An 18,304-nucleotide genomic window follows, 5' to 3' on the forward strand; every position below is an offset into this window, starting at 1 on the left:
AAAAAATATTGCAGAGCAATTTTGTGTACAATTCATCAGTTTCCTCCAACTGTAACATCTCATTTTTAATTCAGTAATTTTATTCTAGTATTTTTTTCCAGTGACCTTGTTAATTGCATACACCTTTGTTCTTTTAGTGTTTTTCCTAATAATTACACACTTCATTCTTGAGTTATAACCCAAATTATTTTTACCACTTCTTCAATAATACTAGAACCTAAGTTCAGTTTTCCCTGTCCAGTGCTTCTCAGTTCCTACCTCCATTTCAGTTTTTTCTTTTAATGGAAGAGGTTTTTTCCTTCTGTTCAAAGAACTCTCTTTAGAATTTCTTAACTGTGCAGGCTTGCTAGCAATGCCTCTCTTTTGTTTCTCAGGAAAGGTCTTGATTTCATCTTCATTTTTGAAGTGTATTTTTCAGTGGGTATAAAATTCAAGGTTGGCAGTTATTCTCTTTCAACATTTTAAAAAATGTCATCCCTTTGTCCATTGTAACTGTTGATAAGTCAGACCGTAAGCCTTGTTGTTGTGTCATTGGAGGTCATTGAAAGTAATGTACCTTTTTCCCCCACTGGCTGCTTTTAAGATTGTCTTTTTGTGTTTAGTACTCAGTGTGTACCTTAATAGGACTTCTGTTGTTGCGTTTTCTCTCCTTGGGATTTGCTAAGCTTCTTGAATCTCTCAGTTGATTTGTTTCATCTTTTTTGAAAAATTCTCGCCCATTATCTGAGTATTGCTTCTACTTCATTCTCTATCCTCTCCCGAGATTCCATCTACATAAATGTTATACTTCTTGCCTGTGTCCCAAGACTTTTGTGCTTCATTCTGGTTTTCTTTTCATTTTCTCTCTCTGTCGACCTGTTTTTCCTTTCACTAGTCAAGTCTTATGCTTTAAACCTAATCATTGAGTTATTAATTTCAGTTATTCTATTTTTAGTCATATTGTCAGTCAGGCATACATTAATTCTTTATATATACGTATAGATTCTAGATGAAATTCTCTTTTTATCCATATTTTCTTACATTTTCTAGAATATAACGATGGCACTTATTTTATAGTCCTTGTCTGCTCAGTCCAATGTCTGTGCCATCTGTTGATCTGCTTTTTTGATTGAATGCCAGATGTGTGTAAAATGTAGATGCTCCCCATGATGATGCCGGCTCCATAGACGATTCAGCCTTCCTGTGTGGTATTAATAGAATTGAGAAAGGAGAGAGTTGAGGTGAAGCTAGATGACAGTTTGTGGACCACCCTGTTCCTTGGGTGTGACTTTCCAGAATTTTTGAGGCAATCTTTATCGCCTCAAAAGGGAGTTTGCAGGAATTTCTCTTCTTCCTTAAATCTAACTCCTTAATTTCCCATCATCTGCATTTGCCAGGTGTTTTGAGATGGTGACCAGCTTGTATTTGAAGTCCTTCAGGTCTCTCCCAGTATCACTTCATCCCATGTAAATGTTCTTCATGTACTCTGGATACAAGTCTCTCATCAGACATATGATTTGCAAATATTTTCTCACAGACTGTGGGTGGTATTTTCAGCTTCTTGATGGTATCCTTTTAAGCAAAGATGTTTTTAATTTTGATGAAGTTCAACTTACCAGTATTCTCTTTTACCACTTGTGCTTTGGTTGTCATATCTTAGAAATCTTTCCCTTAACTCAAGATCATTTAGATTTATTCCTGTTTTTTCTTCTAAGAACATTTTAGTGTTGGCTCTTACATATAGATCTATGATCTACTGAATTAATTTTTGGGTATTAATGTGAGGTAAGGGTCCAAATTTATTATTTTGTTTTTGGATATCCATTGTCCCACCACTGTCTATTGACCCACCTTCTGCTCTTTTTAAAAATTTATTTTGGAACTAATGGAATATATACAGTAGTAGAATAGTGTAATGACTCTATACTCCTCACCCAGCTTTGGTTATCAGTATATTGCCAGTCTTGTTTCATTTGTTCTTATTTGCTTTTGGCCCATTGGTGCCATTGAGTCTGTGATGTCTAGATCTCATGTCTTTTATCTTTTTCTCATTTTACACTAAGTTAACTGGAGCACATTCCTCAATAGCATGTGTCTGATTTCAAGTCCTTGATTTTAGAAATTTGTCTGTTCTGCATCTAATTGATTTAAGTTGTTGTACTTGAAATTCTAGATTGAAATTTATTATCCCTCAAAATTTGGAAGGCATTTTTTTACTTTTGTTTTCAAAAACCTAGGTTTGCTTTTGAGAAGTTTGACACAGTCTAAATTTTTGTTTATGACTTGTTTTTTAATTTGTCTGTCTGAAAATTTTTAGGATTTTCACTGTGTTCTTTTTAATGTTTATTTTGTTACTTGTTAATCCCTTTGTATTTGAAAACTCATAATCTTCAGTTTTGAGAGGAAATATTTTGCCATATTTATTTGCTAATACTTAGGGATGTTCCTCAGTTCCTGTATTAATCTCATGAAAGCAGAATGTTTTCTGTCAAAAGCAGAGAGTTCTAGGATTCACACTCTCATTAAAAAAAAACAAAAAACAAAAAAAAGAAAAAAACCCCCAAACCCTAGAAACTGATAACATTAGTCTCCTATGAAGGAAGAGACAACACGTGATAGGAAAATGTACTTTTTTTTTTTTGTTAATAAATTTATTTATTTATTTATTGGCTTCTTTGGGTCTTCCTTGCTGTGCACGGGCTTTCTCTAGTTGTACTGAGCGGGGGCTACTCTTTATTGCAATGTGTGGGCTTCTCATTGCAGTGGCTTCTCTTGTTACAGAGCATGGGCTCTAGGCATGCAGCCTTCAGTAGTTGAGGCACACGGACTCAATAGTTGTGGCTCGCTGGCTCTAAAGCACAGGCTCAGTAGTTGTGGCACACGGGCTCAGTTGCTCCGTGGCACGTGGGATCTTGCCGGACCAGGAATCGAACCCGTGTCTCCTGCATTGGCAACCAGATTCTTAACCACTGCGCCACCAGGGAAGCCCTGAGAAATGTACTTTTTATTTGACACTTCCTTGTAAACTTTGAATTTTATATCATATTAGAAATATAAAATTGCATAACACTGTCAATGATAGCAGGCTTAGAGTCATGTAATCTTTATTTAAACTTTTGGTATTATTGATGCAGTTTAATGTAGTTTAGGGAGGCAAACTTAACCGTTAATAACTGTAGATTCTTTCATAAAATCTTTTGCTTACACTTCTGAATCTTACTGCAGATGGGTCTCCATAGATATAAAACTATATTTTTCTTTATCAACTATAAAAGAGTGAAAAATAAGGCTGTTATTTAAGTGTTTTCTACCAATTTAGTTCCCAAAAGCCTATATTAAACTCCTCCTTCATGTTCATTCCTTCTAGATTCTATAAGAAACACAGATCAGTAAGTCAGCCACTCCGTGTTACTTCTCAAAACCTTGTGTTAAGGCAAGATAAGCGCATAAATTCAACAGATGTAATGGTGCAAAGTAGTGTTGGGAGTTTGTTGGTATAAGCTCTTGGATGGTGTCTGGAGAAGGTGGGATTGATCCTTTGCACGTAGTCAGAACGTTGGCCAAATGTGAGATCCTCATCCTTTCTGAGTGATGTGGCATCTTCCTCTGTGTGCTGCTAAGTTGACAGGAAACATGAGTAGGACTCCTCAGTCCTGTACAGGGGAGAGAGTGGTACATTCTTCCAGAATAACTTCCTGTCTTATACCCTGTACCCAAACTAGGGTGGAATATTGTTCACCCCCTCCTCTCTGTTCACAGTAGACACTCAGTAGGGGCTTTGCATCAGAGTATTGGTTGCTGAGGGAGAATACTGCTTGCCTGTTCTTGGGCAGTTCATAAGGAGGGAAAGACAGAGTTACAGAGTGAGGGTGGGAGATAAGTGGGTGGTAGATGGGAACGTGTCCTCCAAGCCATGGTGTCTGCCTCTTTGCCCATGAAGGCCCTGATTCAACCTCTCCTCCTTGGTGAGCTCTTTGAAGAGAGTAGATTAGCATGGGAGAAGTTCCCTTTTAATCCTTAATTTTTGGTACTTATAGACTTATATATACAAGTACCAAAAATTTAGGCATGGATAGTTGTTCTTTTAAATTGAAGTAAATGGTAGAAACATATAAAGGGAGCATGTAGGGCACCATTCTTAATTCCATAATTCCCACTTTGATTGCAGTTTCAGCATTTTCTTGCTGTTTTTTAAGCAAATGATTACCAAATATTTTGAATGATTTTTTTGCCCTTAGCACCTGGCTGCTGTGGAAGAGAGAAAGATCAAGTCTCTGGTAGCTCTCCTCGTTGAGACACAAATGAAGAAACTGGAGATCAAACTTCGACATTTTGAGGAACTGGAAACCATTATGGACAGAGAGAAAGAAGCTGTAAGTAAGGGGAATTTTGTAGTGGCTTTTTGACAATTAAACTCTGACCACCTTTCATAAAATACAAGCCAGAGAAAATATGGTAACCTGATTTGTTGGTCTCCATGACTGTTGTCTAACCTTTTTTCTGTTTGCCTAACCTTTTTTCTCTTTTCAAAAGGATTTGCTCTGCCTACCACACTCCTCGGTTCACTGTAGTAAGCAGTAGCTTCAGGACATGCTTTTTCAAATTAAACATTTGGTTTTGTTTATATAGCAGTAGATTTCAAGAATCTTTTCTTAGACTTTCAGAATCCGATGTGAAGTTGCTTTTTCTCTCTAATGACTTAAAATCAAATGTTCTCTTGAGTCTTAATTATTTAGAAATTAAGAATAAGGATAAAAGAATTTAATATCTTTTATAGATGTTTTGTATACAGCTATAATTAGAACTCAGTAGCTTTTGTTACAGTCTTCTCATAAAGTACTAATATTGGAGGAAGGCAGTTATGAAATATATAGAGTCTGTCCAGGAATTGACATGATAAAAGCTGTTGACCCCAGTTGAGATGAGAACGCTGAGCTGGCCCTGGGTTCAAAACTGAGGGTCTGCCCAACTCTGCAGCCTTATGTGCCAAGCAGATAGCACATGTCATTCAAGAGAAGAGGTGTCAACTAATGAAAGAAATCAAAGACGACACAAACAGATGGAGGGACATACCATGTTCTTGGATTGGAAGAATCAACATGGTGAAAATGACTATATTACCCAAAGCAATTTACAGATTCAGTGCAATCCCTATCAAATTACCAATGGCATTTTTCACAGAACTAGAACAAGAAATTTTACGATTTGTGTGGAAACGCGAAAAACCCCGAATAGCCAAAGCAATCTTGAGAAGGAAAGACAGAGTTGGGGGAATCAGGCTTCCTGACTTCAGGCTATACTACAAGGCTACAGTGATCAAGACAGTATGGTACTGGCACAAAAACAGAAATATAGATCAATGGAACAGGATAGAAAGCCCAGAGATAAACTACAGTCAACTAATCTATGACAAAGGAGGCAAGGATATACCATGGAGAAAAGGCACCCTCTTCAATAAGTGGTGCTGGGAAAACTGGACAGCTACATGTAAAAGAATGAAATTAGAACACTCCTTAACACCATACACAAAAATAAACTGGTAGAAGAGTGTAAAGCAATTATATTCCAATAAAGAGCCTTAAAAAAAAAGTAGATAATTTTTAAAAAATAAAAATTTATGCTCTGTATCTTATTTTTAAATTTTAAATCATTAAATGATTAAAAGAGAAAGAAAAAGAAAGCTGTACTTAGGGGCAGGTTTACTTCTGATTCAAAAAAGACAGAGGGGGCTCCTAGGTGGCATAGTGGTTAAGAATCTGCCTGCCAATGCAGGGGACATGGGTTCCATCCCTGCTCCAGGAAGATCCCACATGCTGCGGAGCAACTAAGCCCGTGTGCCACAACTATTGAGCCTGCACTTTAGAGCCCATGAGCCACAGCTGTTGAGCCCATGTGCTGATACTACTGAAGCCCACGTGCTTAGAGCCTGTGCTCCGCAACAAGAGAAGCCACGGCAATGAGGAGCCCACGCACCACAACGAAGAGTAGCCCCTACTCACAGCAACCAGAAGAAAGTCCACGCACAGCAAAAAAAAAAAAAGACCCAACACAGCCAATAAAATAACTAACTAAATAAATAAAATTTAAAAAATAAAAGACATAGGGCCTCAGGCAGCAAGCACTTTACAAGGACAGAATGACCAGTCACAACAACGGTACCAGCTCCCCCTTTGGATTTCCACCTCCAGAGGCAGGCATGGAAGCAGAGATTTGCAGTTGTGTTGTTTTATTTTTCCAGAGGTATAAGAAGAAATGAATATGTCTGGTTTTTTCTTAAGTGGTTGTCTGTTTACTGATACCAAACCTTTCAAAGTTAGGTGTGTTTATTTACTTCAGTTCTGAGGCCAAGTAGTCAGAGGCGTCAAGTCTAAGGTAATATTTTGACCCTTAGCAGTGTAGATGGATTTTTGAGGCCCCCACCTTCTTTTACTCTTTCCCACCCCTCTTCCTTGTTCTGTGCAAATGAGGTTGGGAGAAGAGCTCTGTGTGAACTTCAGCTGCACTTGCAGCTGTGTGTGCGTTTGGCATCTTGGTGTAGAAAAGTGCTCTGTTATGTTCCAGTTCCGCTTGGATTCGGCTGCTTTATACATACACAGTGTAGGAATGAAGGGTGAGAGGAAGGCAGGATTTGAACGCAGTGGGGGGCGGGGGTTTCTTCAGATTGGGGCCACAGGCAGCTTTGTATGAAACTGGGTTCTCTAGAGCCAGATTAGAGCCATGAAAGAAAGTGAACAGATTGATTAGCGCTCTATTTACATAAATAATTTACACTGTTTGGTTTAGCTATTGGGACTTTATCTGTAGTCCTCAGAAATAGAAAAGGGAGAGGAGAAAATCAAGTCATCTGAAGCATATAACTTGGGTAATTTTAGTATTTTGTTTCATGATTACAAAAGTATGTGTAATGAAATTCAAATAATAAATGAATGAATTAAAAACTGTCTTGTACTGTCAGTTTCATTCCTAGGAATAATCACTGTTATTTAGTGTCTTCAGAACATTTTCAGTGTGTATATAATGTTTATACATGGACACAGAGGCTTTTTTTTTTTTTTAATATAATGACATAAATGTTGCAACTTGCTTGTGTTTTGTTTTTTACTCAGTGCATCTCAGACATAAATGTAGATCAAAAATAATACTTTAATGACTGTCCTTATATAAGCATGCACATATATACAGTTTTCTAGGACACATTTCCAGATGTAGAATCACTGGGTCGTTGGTTATGTGAATTTAAAATTTGCTCAGTAGTGTCAGATGCTCCTCAAAGACTCCTAGTTCACATTCACATTTGATTGCCACAAAAGTGAATGTAGTCTTCAATTGGATTCAGTAACAATAATATATCTATAACAAGAGAGGTATTTCTTTTGTATGGTTGGGCCACTATGTGTCCATAAGCTCTGTTGCATGTGCCCTAGAACAGAGGTGGCCCTTTGGAGCCAACTGATCGCCTGCTCTCTGGATGTTGCTTTCACTTCAGAGGACCTGTTCATTCCACATTGGATCTAAAGCTTAACCTGGATTCTTTTCAGGGTGTGTGTGTGTATGTGTGTGTGTGTGTGTGTGTGTGTGTAATCACATCCTTTTTAATTCTTCTAGTTACCTTTTAATTACTTTTTTTAAGTGCCTTTGATTGTTTTTATTTATTTATTTATGTGGCTGCATCGGGTCTTTGTTGTGGCACATAGGATCATTCGTTGCAGTGCACAGCTCTTTGCTGCAGCACTGGGCTTCTCTAGTTGTGGCACACAGATTCTCTAGTTGTGGCATGTGGGCTCCAGAGCACATGAGCTCAGTAGTTGTGGTGCACAGGCTTAGTTGCCCTGCAGCATGTAGGATCTTAGTTCCCCAACCAGGGATCGAACCTGCATCCCTTGCATTGGAAGGCAGATTCTTAACCACTGGACCACCAAGGAAGTCCCTTTTAATTACTTTCTAAGTTTTGAAATGACAAATGAAGCTCAGGAAAAAATAGTACAATTGAGTTTAGTTCATTTGTAAACTAGGAAGACTGGGCAAATTTTTCTTTCCAAGATTAATACTTTGATACTTTGGTCAGCTCCCAAAGAAAGACTGGTTTGGTTGAAAACAAACACTGAGCTAGATAATGCAAAGAGTAAAATTCCCCTTCAGAGACAAAGTCTCCCTCCAGTAACAGTTCAGCTTTTTAAAAAGCAGATTTTGACCTATATTCTAGAGTTCTTACATAACTGCAGGACTTCAGCCAAGCTGTGCAGACCAATAGTGGCTCAACAAGAACACAGGTTGAGGTCCTTTTCTGGCAGCCTCTTAAGTCTAACCTCAGCAAAGTGCTCAATTTCCTGGAAAGAATGATTAGAAGAAAGCAAAACCTGGGACTTATGGTCAGAATCTTTAGATTCACTTTTTTTAGTCAGCCTTTTACTTACATTATCTCACTAATTAGTCATCTTTCAGAGCTGGACTTCCAGAAGATTCTCTTGCTGTTTACATCTTGCAGCACCCTTCTGATTATGAAAGGAAGGATATGTTAAACTGAGCCAGGCTTTAGCCTCTTTGGATCACCCTTAGAAAAGGAAGAGCCTGCACCAGCCTGTTAGACCATGGTAGCACCGTGTCTCCTCCCTCCTGATAACCCTCAGCCACTTACAAAATCATTTCAGATCTTCTCCCGAGGGAGACTCTTCTGCAAGCCAGCTAATCAGTACCCCGGATATAAGCATTAACCATTTGTTCTCTCCCTTTTCCTCTCCTCATCTGGCCATGGCACTTGTCTTCATGCTGTGTCTGCAGCCTGTCTTCCCGCACTCCATCCATCTGTGGACATTCCCTACTTGCTACTCCTGGTAGCCAGTGAGGCTTCTCACTAGGTTCCACAGGGACTTCTCCCTAAGCTGCTCTCTGCTAAGAGTCCAGATTTGTAAGCTAATTCTCATGCATATTCCATCTAGATTTTGCTAATGATAGTATGTAGTATTTATTTATAAAACTGACTGCTCCTGAAAGCTAAAATGTTATGACTTAGCAAATGCCGTGGAGTAGTACTCTCCAACAGAAATATAGTGAGCTATATACGTAATTTAAAATTTTCTAGTAGCCACATTAAAAAAAATAATAAAATTACAATGTTTTATTTAATCTAGTATATGTATATAACATTATTTTAACACGTAATCAATATGAAAATAATTTTTTTCATACTGAGTCTTCAAAATTCAGTGTGTATTTTACATTTATTGTACATCTCATTTCAAATTAGCCACATCTCAAGTGCCCAAGAGCCGTTGTGGATGCTGTAGCAGTAACTCCCAGTGAATAAGATCTTGGTGTTGAAATGGTGGGATAGAACATTATAGGAGAGAAATAGTGCTATTAACCCTCCTTATGATTTTTATACTGCTTCTAGAAATCTGGATTTTTATTTTTGTTCATGTTAAAGGTGATTTTCTCTGTCAGCCCTGGGTTGAATTAATTTTGATAGCTTTTAAGGTGGGCTCTATTTTCTGAGCTACTGTCAAGCATATGGTTTCTGAATTTCCTAGCACATATAATAATTTATTGCTCTGTATTTTAACTTGGGTCCCAGAAAGATTATCTTGAATATTGAAATGCTTGTATTCTTCAAACCACAATTCATGTAAATTTTTACTTAGGCTTCTAAAAGATGCTGTGAATGTGTTACCCAGTATAATTTTGAGTACTTGGAAGCTAAGATTTACAGTGGCACTGCCGAAGTTCCATATAGAAAATGTGTTATCTTTGCAGCTAAGGCCACGTCCACTCATCCAGAGGATTTAACTCTGGTTTCACATTCTAGAATAGTAACCAAAAGGACCACATTCAGAAGAGAGCACCTGGAAATGTTGGTTGAACTTGAAATACTAGTATCTAAGGGACTATTAAGAGGACAAGGAGAGGCTTGTTTCACCTGGGGAAGAATAAGGTGGTCATGGAAACTGTTTTTTAAATATCTGAAGGCCTGTCAAACAGATGGAATTACAAGTGTTCTGAGTACAATGGGTCCCCACCGGGTGAAGGTTCCAAGGAAAGGCAGACCTTATACTTAACATAGAGAAGAACTTGACTTCATGTTTCTCAAGAAATAATGCCTTTTCTCTCACTGTGGTTGTTGCAGGAGAGGAGGTGACTAGGCAGTGTAATGAGGTATGGGAAATTTAGGCATCATGTAGATGTCCTATGTTGACATCCAAATCTGAAGGCCTCTCCTGGTGTCATTTTCTTCCCCCCTTCCTTTTCTTAACAGTTAGAACAACAGAGGCAGCAGTTGCTTACTGAACGCCAGAACTTCCACATGGAACAGCTGAAATACGCTGAGTTGCGAGCCCGACAGCAAATGGAACAGCAGCAGCATGGACAAAACCCTCAACAGGCACACCAGCACTCAGGAGGACCTGGCCTGGCGCCACTTGGAGCAGCGGGGCACCCCGGCATGATCCCTCATCAGCAGCCCCCTCCCTACCCTCTGATGCACCACCAGATGCCACCGCCTCATCCACCCCAGCCAGGTGAGAAGAAGGCTCTGCTCACAGATAAGACTGGCATCTTAACTTTTTGTTTTAGAAATCTTCTACTGTAGACAAAAGGAGAGAGACTAGCATAGAAATCCCCCAAATACCTGTTGCACGGCCTCAAAATTACCAATGTTTTATCTCTTCCTCCTCACTTTGGTGTGAAGGAGACTTCAAAATGTGTCTCTAACCAATGGAAATCTTATTCTTTAACATAACCTGCTATGTCACACCCAACAGAAGTAACCATAATTCTTAATAACGTTAATTAAATGTCTTAGAATGCTTCATTTGTTTGAATTTGCTAATAATTCTCTTAAATCTATTTTAACATCTTAACAATTCACCACCACCCCCACCCTCCTTTCTTTTTTTTTTTTAAATGCCATTCACGTGTTGAAGAAATCAAGGTCTTCTGCCTGTGGCTTTGCCCACTTGTGCACTCAAGGTGCATGGTGTCATTTCACGTATCCTTCTCCCTCCTTTCCTCTCTTCCACACATCTCCCATAAATAAACCGCAAGATGGCGCTGGATATTTTAGCAGGTTCAAGTTCACTTTGGGGGCATAGGCATTTTTCCTGTAATGTCAGTTCTCTCTTGGTGACATTCAGATTGGTCAGTGGTTCTGGTGTTCCAGAGTTCACCATTAGACTCACTTAAGATTTTACCTGCCATTGAGAGTTGCTTCCTAGATCAGTTATTTTATCAAGTGTTGCAAAATGGTAAGATTTCTAAATTTATTATTTCTTCTGCATTTATTTAAATTTCTTCTGTATTTATTAGCAGTGATTCTTTTATTTAAAAAGCTTTTCTTCACCAATCATTTAGTTACCCTGAAAGTCAGTCCTTAGAGGAGAGTCTGGATAATGCTTCATCCTTTCCCTTTATTTATCAGTTACCTGAGTAATGAGTCCTCCCCTCCTGCAAGCCACCCCCTACAGTCTCCAAAGGTGACCAGTAAGGGGTTTTTTTTTTTTCCTGTTGTTTGTGTATGTTCTTAGTATTGTGGATTTATGTATTTTTGTATTTTTATGTGTTTCAATCTATTATGGACATTATTCATTTTCATGCTCAAATTGTCCCATCATTTAGCTCATGGGTGCCCCTTAAGTTGACAGCCATTTAGCACATTTTAACCACTTTGAAAGACAAGCTCACAATTCTTCCATACCTAACTACTGACATCATTAAACCTAAAATGTACCTTTAATTTCAGCATCCCCCCCCCCCCCCCCCAATATTCCTTCGCTTCCTAGAGGGTAATATGTGTGGCTATGTGCTGTGTTTTATATTGCTTTATTAACAGTCTTCCTGTAAGATTTTTATAGGTACTTTATAGTAATGTGTCAGATGCCTCCCAGAGCCAAAGTTTGTGCTTCTAGGGTGGGATGCAAGTTCTTTGGCCAAGGTGTGTAGAGGTGAGCTGAAATAAAAATAGACCCTTTGGAAGCCTGAGAAGACTCCCAACATGACTAATGTCAGTTGGCCTGACTTCCTCAAATGACAGAATTTCTAAATCTTGTGGAAATAACTAGGTGTTTTTGCCTGAGGAAGCCATGACTGAAAAAACTATGATCTGACAACTTGTGTTACCAACATGAGATTTTAATTTATAGCCACAAACATGTTTAGGTATTAGTTTTTATTGGCTTGACCCAAAAATGGGGCTAGGTTGGCTTTGTCTGGGAAGCATCCATTTATTCTCTCTCTCTCTGTCTCTCTCTCACACACACTATGAAATTGCAGTTATGGAATTTACTACCATCATCAGACTTGCCACTTGATCTAAATGATGTTTGTGAAGATAGTTGTAGAAGTCTGCCAGGCTCGTGACACAGGATACTTTATTTCTCAGTCCTTCTATCTGTCTGCTTGAGTGAATCTTAAAATCTCTGTATGAAATCTAACTTTTTTTCAAGTTAAAAAGATATGAATGCCTAACAGGGTGATGATCACAAAGTGATTTTTCAAAAACAGTTATTTTAAATATCCAGTTCCTAAAACTCTTGGGATAAATGTTTAGGATCAGGTTTGCTGTGGCTCCTTGGTATTTGGTTCTTAATGGTGTTAAACATAATCTTCTGCAGTAGCTATTCACAGAGAACTTCTCAGGAGCTCCACCATCTGCATTTAGAAAAGATATTTTTCTGCCTTTTTTTCTAAATTACGTCCTGGTGAGAACAGGTGTTTGTATGCCAGGTCTTTCACCCATGGTATTTTTGCTTACTTTTCACCCAGGTGTTTGTATGCCAGGTCTTTCACCCATGGTATTTTTGCTTCCCTTTTCAGTTGAAGAACTGATGCATGTCAAGGCCACGTCGCCTTGCTGTATGGTGGAGCCAGGATTCATATTGGTCTCACTCTGATTCCAAAGTGATTATCACAATGCCACCTCTCATGATGGAGGACCAAGGGGATTTATACCAGACTCAGATACAGCTATTCTTTTAGGGAGACAGTGGCGAAAAACTAGACTTCATAAACTAGCCTTTTGAATAAAAATAGGTTTGTTTCTCTTTTTACTTTCTTACAGAAATAGGCTTTTCTTAAGTGAATTTTAAAGAAAAGTATCATTGTGTGTATGATGAGAGTGTGTTTTAAAATCTGTGCCAAGCTGTTCCCTTTCCTTCCTTCCTTCCTTCCGCCCTCCCTCCCTCTTTCTTTTTGCTGGCCATACCCTGTGCAGTATTCGGAATTTTAGCTCCCGACCAGGGATCAAACCTGTGTACCCCTGCAGTGGAAGCACAGAGTCTTAACCACTGGACCACCAGGGAAGTCACTCTTTTCTTAAAAATTTTTTATTGAAATGTAATGTATATATGGAAAAATATACAAGCCATAAGTATTTTGCTTGATGATTTTTTAACAGAGAATGTACCTGCAAGGGGTCTCCTCTAGGGGCATTGGCACCTACAGTCATCCCTCAGTATCCACTAGGGATTGGTTCCAGGAGCCCCCATGGGGGGGATGCATGAGCATCCATGGATGCTCAAGTCTCTTATATAAAATGGCACTGTACAGTGAATACAGTTGGCCCTCTAGATCCATGGATGCAAATCCCATGGATATGGACAAACAGAGCGCCAAGTATATTTAAAGGAAGATTACCTAAAAATCTAGTAAGTGCAGTGTAAGCTCTGCCCTCCCCTTGGGCTTTTAATAGTAAATGAGACACTCTTGAGTATTCATGCCTCATGGATCTGGAGTGAGCTGCCTGCATTGGGGAAGCCTTTGTCTCTGGGTGTGAAAAGCAGAGAGAAAAGAACATGTTGGTTTAAGTATCTTTATGATTTGCTCATTAATAGTATAAGAATTTTTAGAAGTACTTAAGAAAAATCAGAGTAGGAATTGATCTGATTTGATGAGAACTCAGGATTGGTAGAGATGTTTTAATAACAGAACTAGAATATGCTGCATCAATTAGTAAAATATTGGTTGTTCAATCAAGGCATTAAGCACTTGACTCTTAAGCCCCCAAGGTAGCCCCACTTACACAGCCCTCCCTGTGGGAAATAGTACTCAGGAAAGGATTACAACCACTTGTCACTTCACAGCCTCCCCTCTCCCCCCAACTCAGAGTCCCACACTAAAAAGGGAAAAGGACTAGCTCATCACAGCAGCCAAATCTTTATTATCTGCAGTGCCTTTGGTCCTGCTTGCATCATGTGATAACAAGGCTGCTGTGCCACTTTCCGGAATAGCAGGTTATCCTCACAAAGAGAACAGTGAGGGCACAGTCTTCAACAAAGAGCGTCTGTGCCCCCCGGAAGCTGCGGAGGGAGGGGCAACCTCGAGGAGCTTGGGCTTCCCCTCACTTGGCCCTGATTGTTATTTCCGTTCTCTGGGGGACTCAGCCAGAGAGTGTGCTGTGGATGGGTAGAAATAGCAGTGAAATGTGCTTAAGACTGGAAATTTATAGGTTCCTTTCCTAGTTTTGTGTTCTTTACCTACCTGCCTCTCCCATCCCAAAGAATAAAAGTAAAATCCTTAAATAATATTATATTAGGGGAGATGGCTGTAACGCTTTAGTATAAGATCTAATAAACCTGAGGGTGTAAGGGATTTTTCCACTAGGCAAAGCCTAATTTTAGCAAACCTTTCTATTTTTCAGGCTTCAGTTGCCTGCTCTTTAAAAAAAAAAAAAAAAAAAAAAAAAAAAAAAAAAAAAAGCTTGTATGTAGGTCAGACACCCACCAGTTTATGCTTTGATACTGCTGTTCTGAAGCCACATCTCTCTCTCTCACCTCCCTCTCTACTGGAAAAAGAAACACCTGAATTTTTTTTAATGGAAAGTACATACACACACCCTTTGTTTTGTTTGGTAAGGCCTGCTCTGGTTCATTTTAGGTATCTGTGGGCCAGACTTCTTCATGTTTAGTAAGAATTAATGGAAATGCCTTCAGACGTTGTCATCCATTTAAAAGTGGTGAGACCCATATCAGAAACCAGAAAACCCAAGGACATTTAGATTTCAAAAAAACAGGGGTTGACTTACAAGAAATTGATTTTGTCTTCTCCTCAGTCCTCTTGACTTCTATCCCATTTCAAGTTTGGTCCTTAGAAATTGGCTTTTCCAAGGAAAGAAATACTCTTTTAAGGCAGGGGGTGTAAAGGAAAGGAAAATGAGCCTCAGGGTCAGACAGCTCAGTCTCTTGTTCCTTGTGACTTTGGACCAAATTACATAGCCTCTCTGAGACTTACTTTCCTTATCTTGAAGCTGAGCCCTTACAGTCTTCCTGACAACCTGAAGGATTCCATGAGATAACTGTCATTGCCTGGCAAGTGGCCAGGCAGGCCCCAACTCACAGCAGCGTTATCTCCTCCCTGTCTGTTCTCTAAATCCACTGCCCTAGACATACCAGTACCTCTGGATGGCATAGGGACACTGCCTCACTCTTGGTGCTTCTTGCTTTCCTGAGAAATGTTTGTCTGTGCAAGGTCTCACAAGTGGAAGTTTTTTTTTCTAGTCCTTCCTTTTTGCTGCCACCTCTCCCAAGGAGCCATTGTCCTCTCATACCTTAAATACTCATACCCCAGTGGCTTTATGGCCGTTTGTGACAGGAGGATAGAAGAGCTTTGTTTTACAGAAAGCTTCAGGGTTTATAGCAAGAGAAAGGAAAGGTTTTTTCAAGGTGTTGGGCTTATAATCTTGGAAAACCCTAAAGCTTCTCTATCCCAGCTTGTTGCCATAAAAATATAGGGAAATAGGTAAATGGGCCACTGCTGCTGAGCAGGTAGCTTTGGAAATGGCACTGATGGGCCTGACAGCAGAGTCTGCAGGCTTATTCCAGTGTGTTTTGTTAGGTATCACCTTGTGAGTCTGTGTCAGTGTGCCACTGATGGCCCTCTTTGCCAGATTGTTTCTGGAGCTAGGTGTGGATTGAATAACTGACCTATCAGTTTAGTGGCAGCAGGGTTAGCACGGTTTGCATCACATAGTCTGCTGGAAGAGGGATAGGTCCCCTGCATCCTCACAGTGCACTTTGTTGTAAGCACCGACTCTGGAGCCAGAGTACCCAGGTCAGAATTGGGCTCCCCTATTTATACACTTTATGACATTGGGTGAGCTACTCAGTCTTTGTCTTCCCCTTTCATAAACATGGTAACTTACAACAAGAGAAATGTAGGTCTCACAATTCTGGGAGCTGCTACAGCAAGGTCATGTCGCCTCCAGGAGCTCTAGGGGAGAGTCTTTTCCTTTCCCCTTCCAGCTTCTGGTAGCATTCCTTGGCTTGTGGCCATATCTCTTTTTACTCCATCTTCACCTTCCTTCTCCTCTCTGTGTCTTTTCCTCCATGTGTCCCTTATAAGGACACTTGTCATTGGATTTAGGGCCCACCAAGATAATCTAGAATGATGTCAACTCAAGATCCTTAACTTAAATCTGCAGAGATGCTTTTTCTAAATATGGTTACATTTACAGGTTTCAGGTATTGGAATGTATGCATATCTGTTTGGGAGCCACCATCTAACCCACTGCAAAGTGCTAGGAAGTATATTTGTTAAGATTATTTATTGCAGGAAACAGAGCAGTCTCCTTATTGTTGATGTAGTGAAGAAGAAAACATGGTGCTTGGAATTAAAAGTTTACATCTTAGATTTCTTTTTTTAATGCTGACTTATATTAAGTCCTTTCACATGAACTGTTTCATTTGAGCACAGAATAATGTGGTGGAAAGAGAGTTGGGTTTAGAATCAGAAGACTTGGATCTGATTCCTCTTACAAGTTCTATGACCATAAACAAGTCTCTTAAGTTTTCTGAGCTTCTGTTTATTCTCTGTAAAACGAGAATATTTGCTCTGCTTCTCATGAGAGTCAGTGACATAATAAAGCACCGTAACAAATAAACAGTTTCCCTGATCATACGGAGAGCCGAATGGTGAGAGTACAGCAGATATTTAGCATCACTCTTTATAATAATCTCAGGAAACTGAGGTTCAGGGCATCCTAAATGTCTTGTCCAAGGCCACTCATCTGAGTTGGCGTAAAGTGGAAGTGAGATCTCACTGTTCAGCTTCCAGTCTCGTTCATCTGTACTTTCCCTGTTGAGAATGGTATTGGGTAGCTCGCTGACCCGGATGTTCACTGGTCAGTCAGGAGTTTGGGTAACCTACACCTTGCTGTAGACATCAAAGTATAAAACTCTATCTTACTGCTATAGACGAGAATGGTTAGAACTAAACAGTTGTGTGTCCTGTCACTTAGTGAGCACACACCAGGTCTGTGCTCTTTCTTCTTTTTCCCTTACTCAGTACTCGTTTTGACCTTTTTGTAAAGGCATTCTTCAGTGCTTTACTGTTGGTTTTTTGGAGAGAGAGACCTGAGAAGGGCTGGCAAAATGTTCTTCCTAACTTGCTCAAGGCCTCTTGTCCAGGTTGAACTGGGTAGAAGGAGGCAATCTGCACCCATTGATAAACATCGGCCGTATTATCTGTTCTAGTGAATGGCTTCCATTCATCACAGCAAATCCATTAAAAGTGTTCTTTCATCTCCAGGTTAGGATTCTATAGGTCTGGACTTCAGACTAGGCCTCCTGCCCCCAACAACAGCAAAAGTATCTCCTCTCTCCCTGTCTCACCACCTGGGATACCGTTAGAGAATCATTAGTAGAGACTCAGAGAGTGGGAAACAAAACATTTTGTTTAGTAATGGCCTCATAGGCGTGTGGTAGGAAGGGAGCTGGGATAGTTACAGAGGACTGACCCTGATTCTTAGAATAATAAGGCTCTGTGTGTGCTACTTATTGCCCATTGGAAACTTTGAGAATTCTGTACCATCCCTTCACCCCATCTCAGTGTTCCACTGGAATGGCAGCCAGTCCTGCACCTCCTGTTCCCAAAACAAGAGTCCTCCCCCATTCTCTACACTTCACATACAAGTCGGATGCCAAACCCAAACTCTTTCTCCTTCTCAGCATCACACTCACTCCTCCTCCTTGCTCTTTCACCCATCCCCAGGATGCCTGTAAGGGTGCACTTCCCAGCTCTTATCTACTTATCCTGCCCTCATGCAGCACCTACTTTTCTCCAAAAGCTCTTGTCTTCTTCTCTAGGCTCAGACTCCTCTGCATCCCTTCTTAAGGCTTTCCATCACACAGAAAATCGGGCCCATGCTCCCCGCTTCTCTAAAACCTTTCACCCAGTCCCCGGTAGCCTTACCGGCCAAGTCCCTCTCCCTGTTCTGTGTGCATGATTCATCCAGTCCCCTTTGCTTTGATTCATGTCAGACAAGCCACGCGTGGACAGCTTGGCTCTGTAACCTGGCACTTTTTTAAAATAAGCTTTTGAGCTTGTTACTCTTCCTGGAAAT

The 18,304-nt window shown here is 39.9% G+C and overlaps 1 protein-coding gene across 2 annotated transcripts in view; it reads left to right on the forward strand.

The window, feature by feature from the left end:
• The window catches only part of SMARCC1 (SWI/SNF related, matrix associated, actin dependent regulator of chromatin subfamily c member 1), a 186,057-nt gene that overhangs the window by 160,564 nt on the left and 7,189 nt on the right, over nt 1–18,304 (forward strand). For both annotated transcript variants that reach the window (XM_057704810.1, XM_057704809.1), the window contains exons 25-26: nt 4,218–4,352; nt 10,229–10,490. In XM_057704810.1, coding sequence (XP_057560793.1) covers nt 4,218–4,352; nt 10,229–10,490 — 397 coding nt within the window. The remainder of the gene's footprint in view (nt 1–4,217; nt 4,353–10,228; nt 10,491–18,304) is intronic.

Source organism: Hippopotamus amphibius, chromosome 13 (genome assembly GCF_030028045.1).
Source record: "Hippopotamus amphibius kiboko isolate mHipAmp2 chromosome 13, mHipAmp2.hap2, whole genome shotgun sequence".
Classification (NCBI taxonomy): domain Eukaryota; kingdom Metazoa; phylum Chordata; class Mammalia; order Artiodactyla; family Hippopotamidae; genus Hippopotamus; species Hippopotamus amphibius.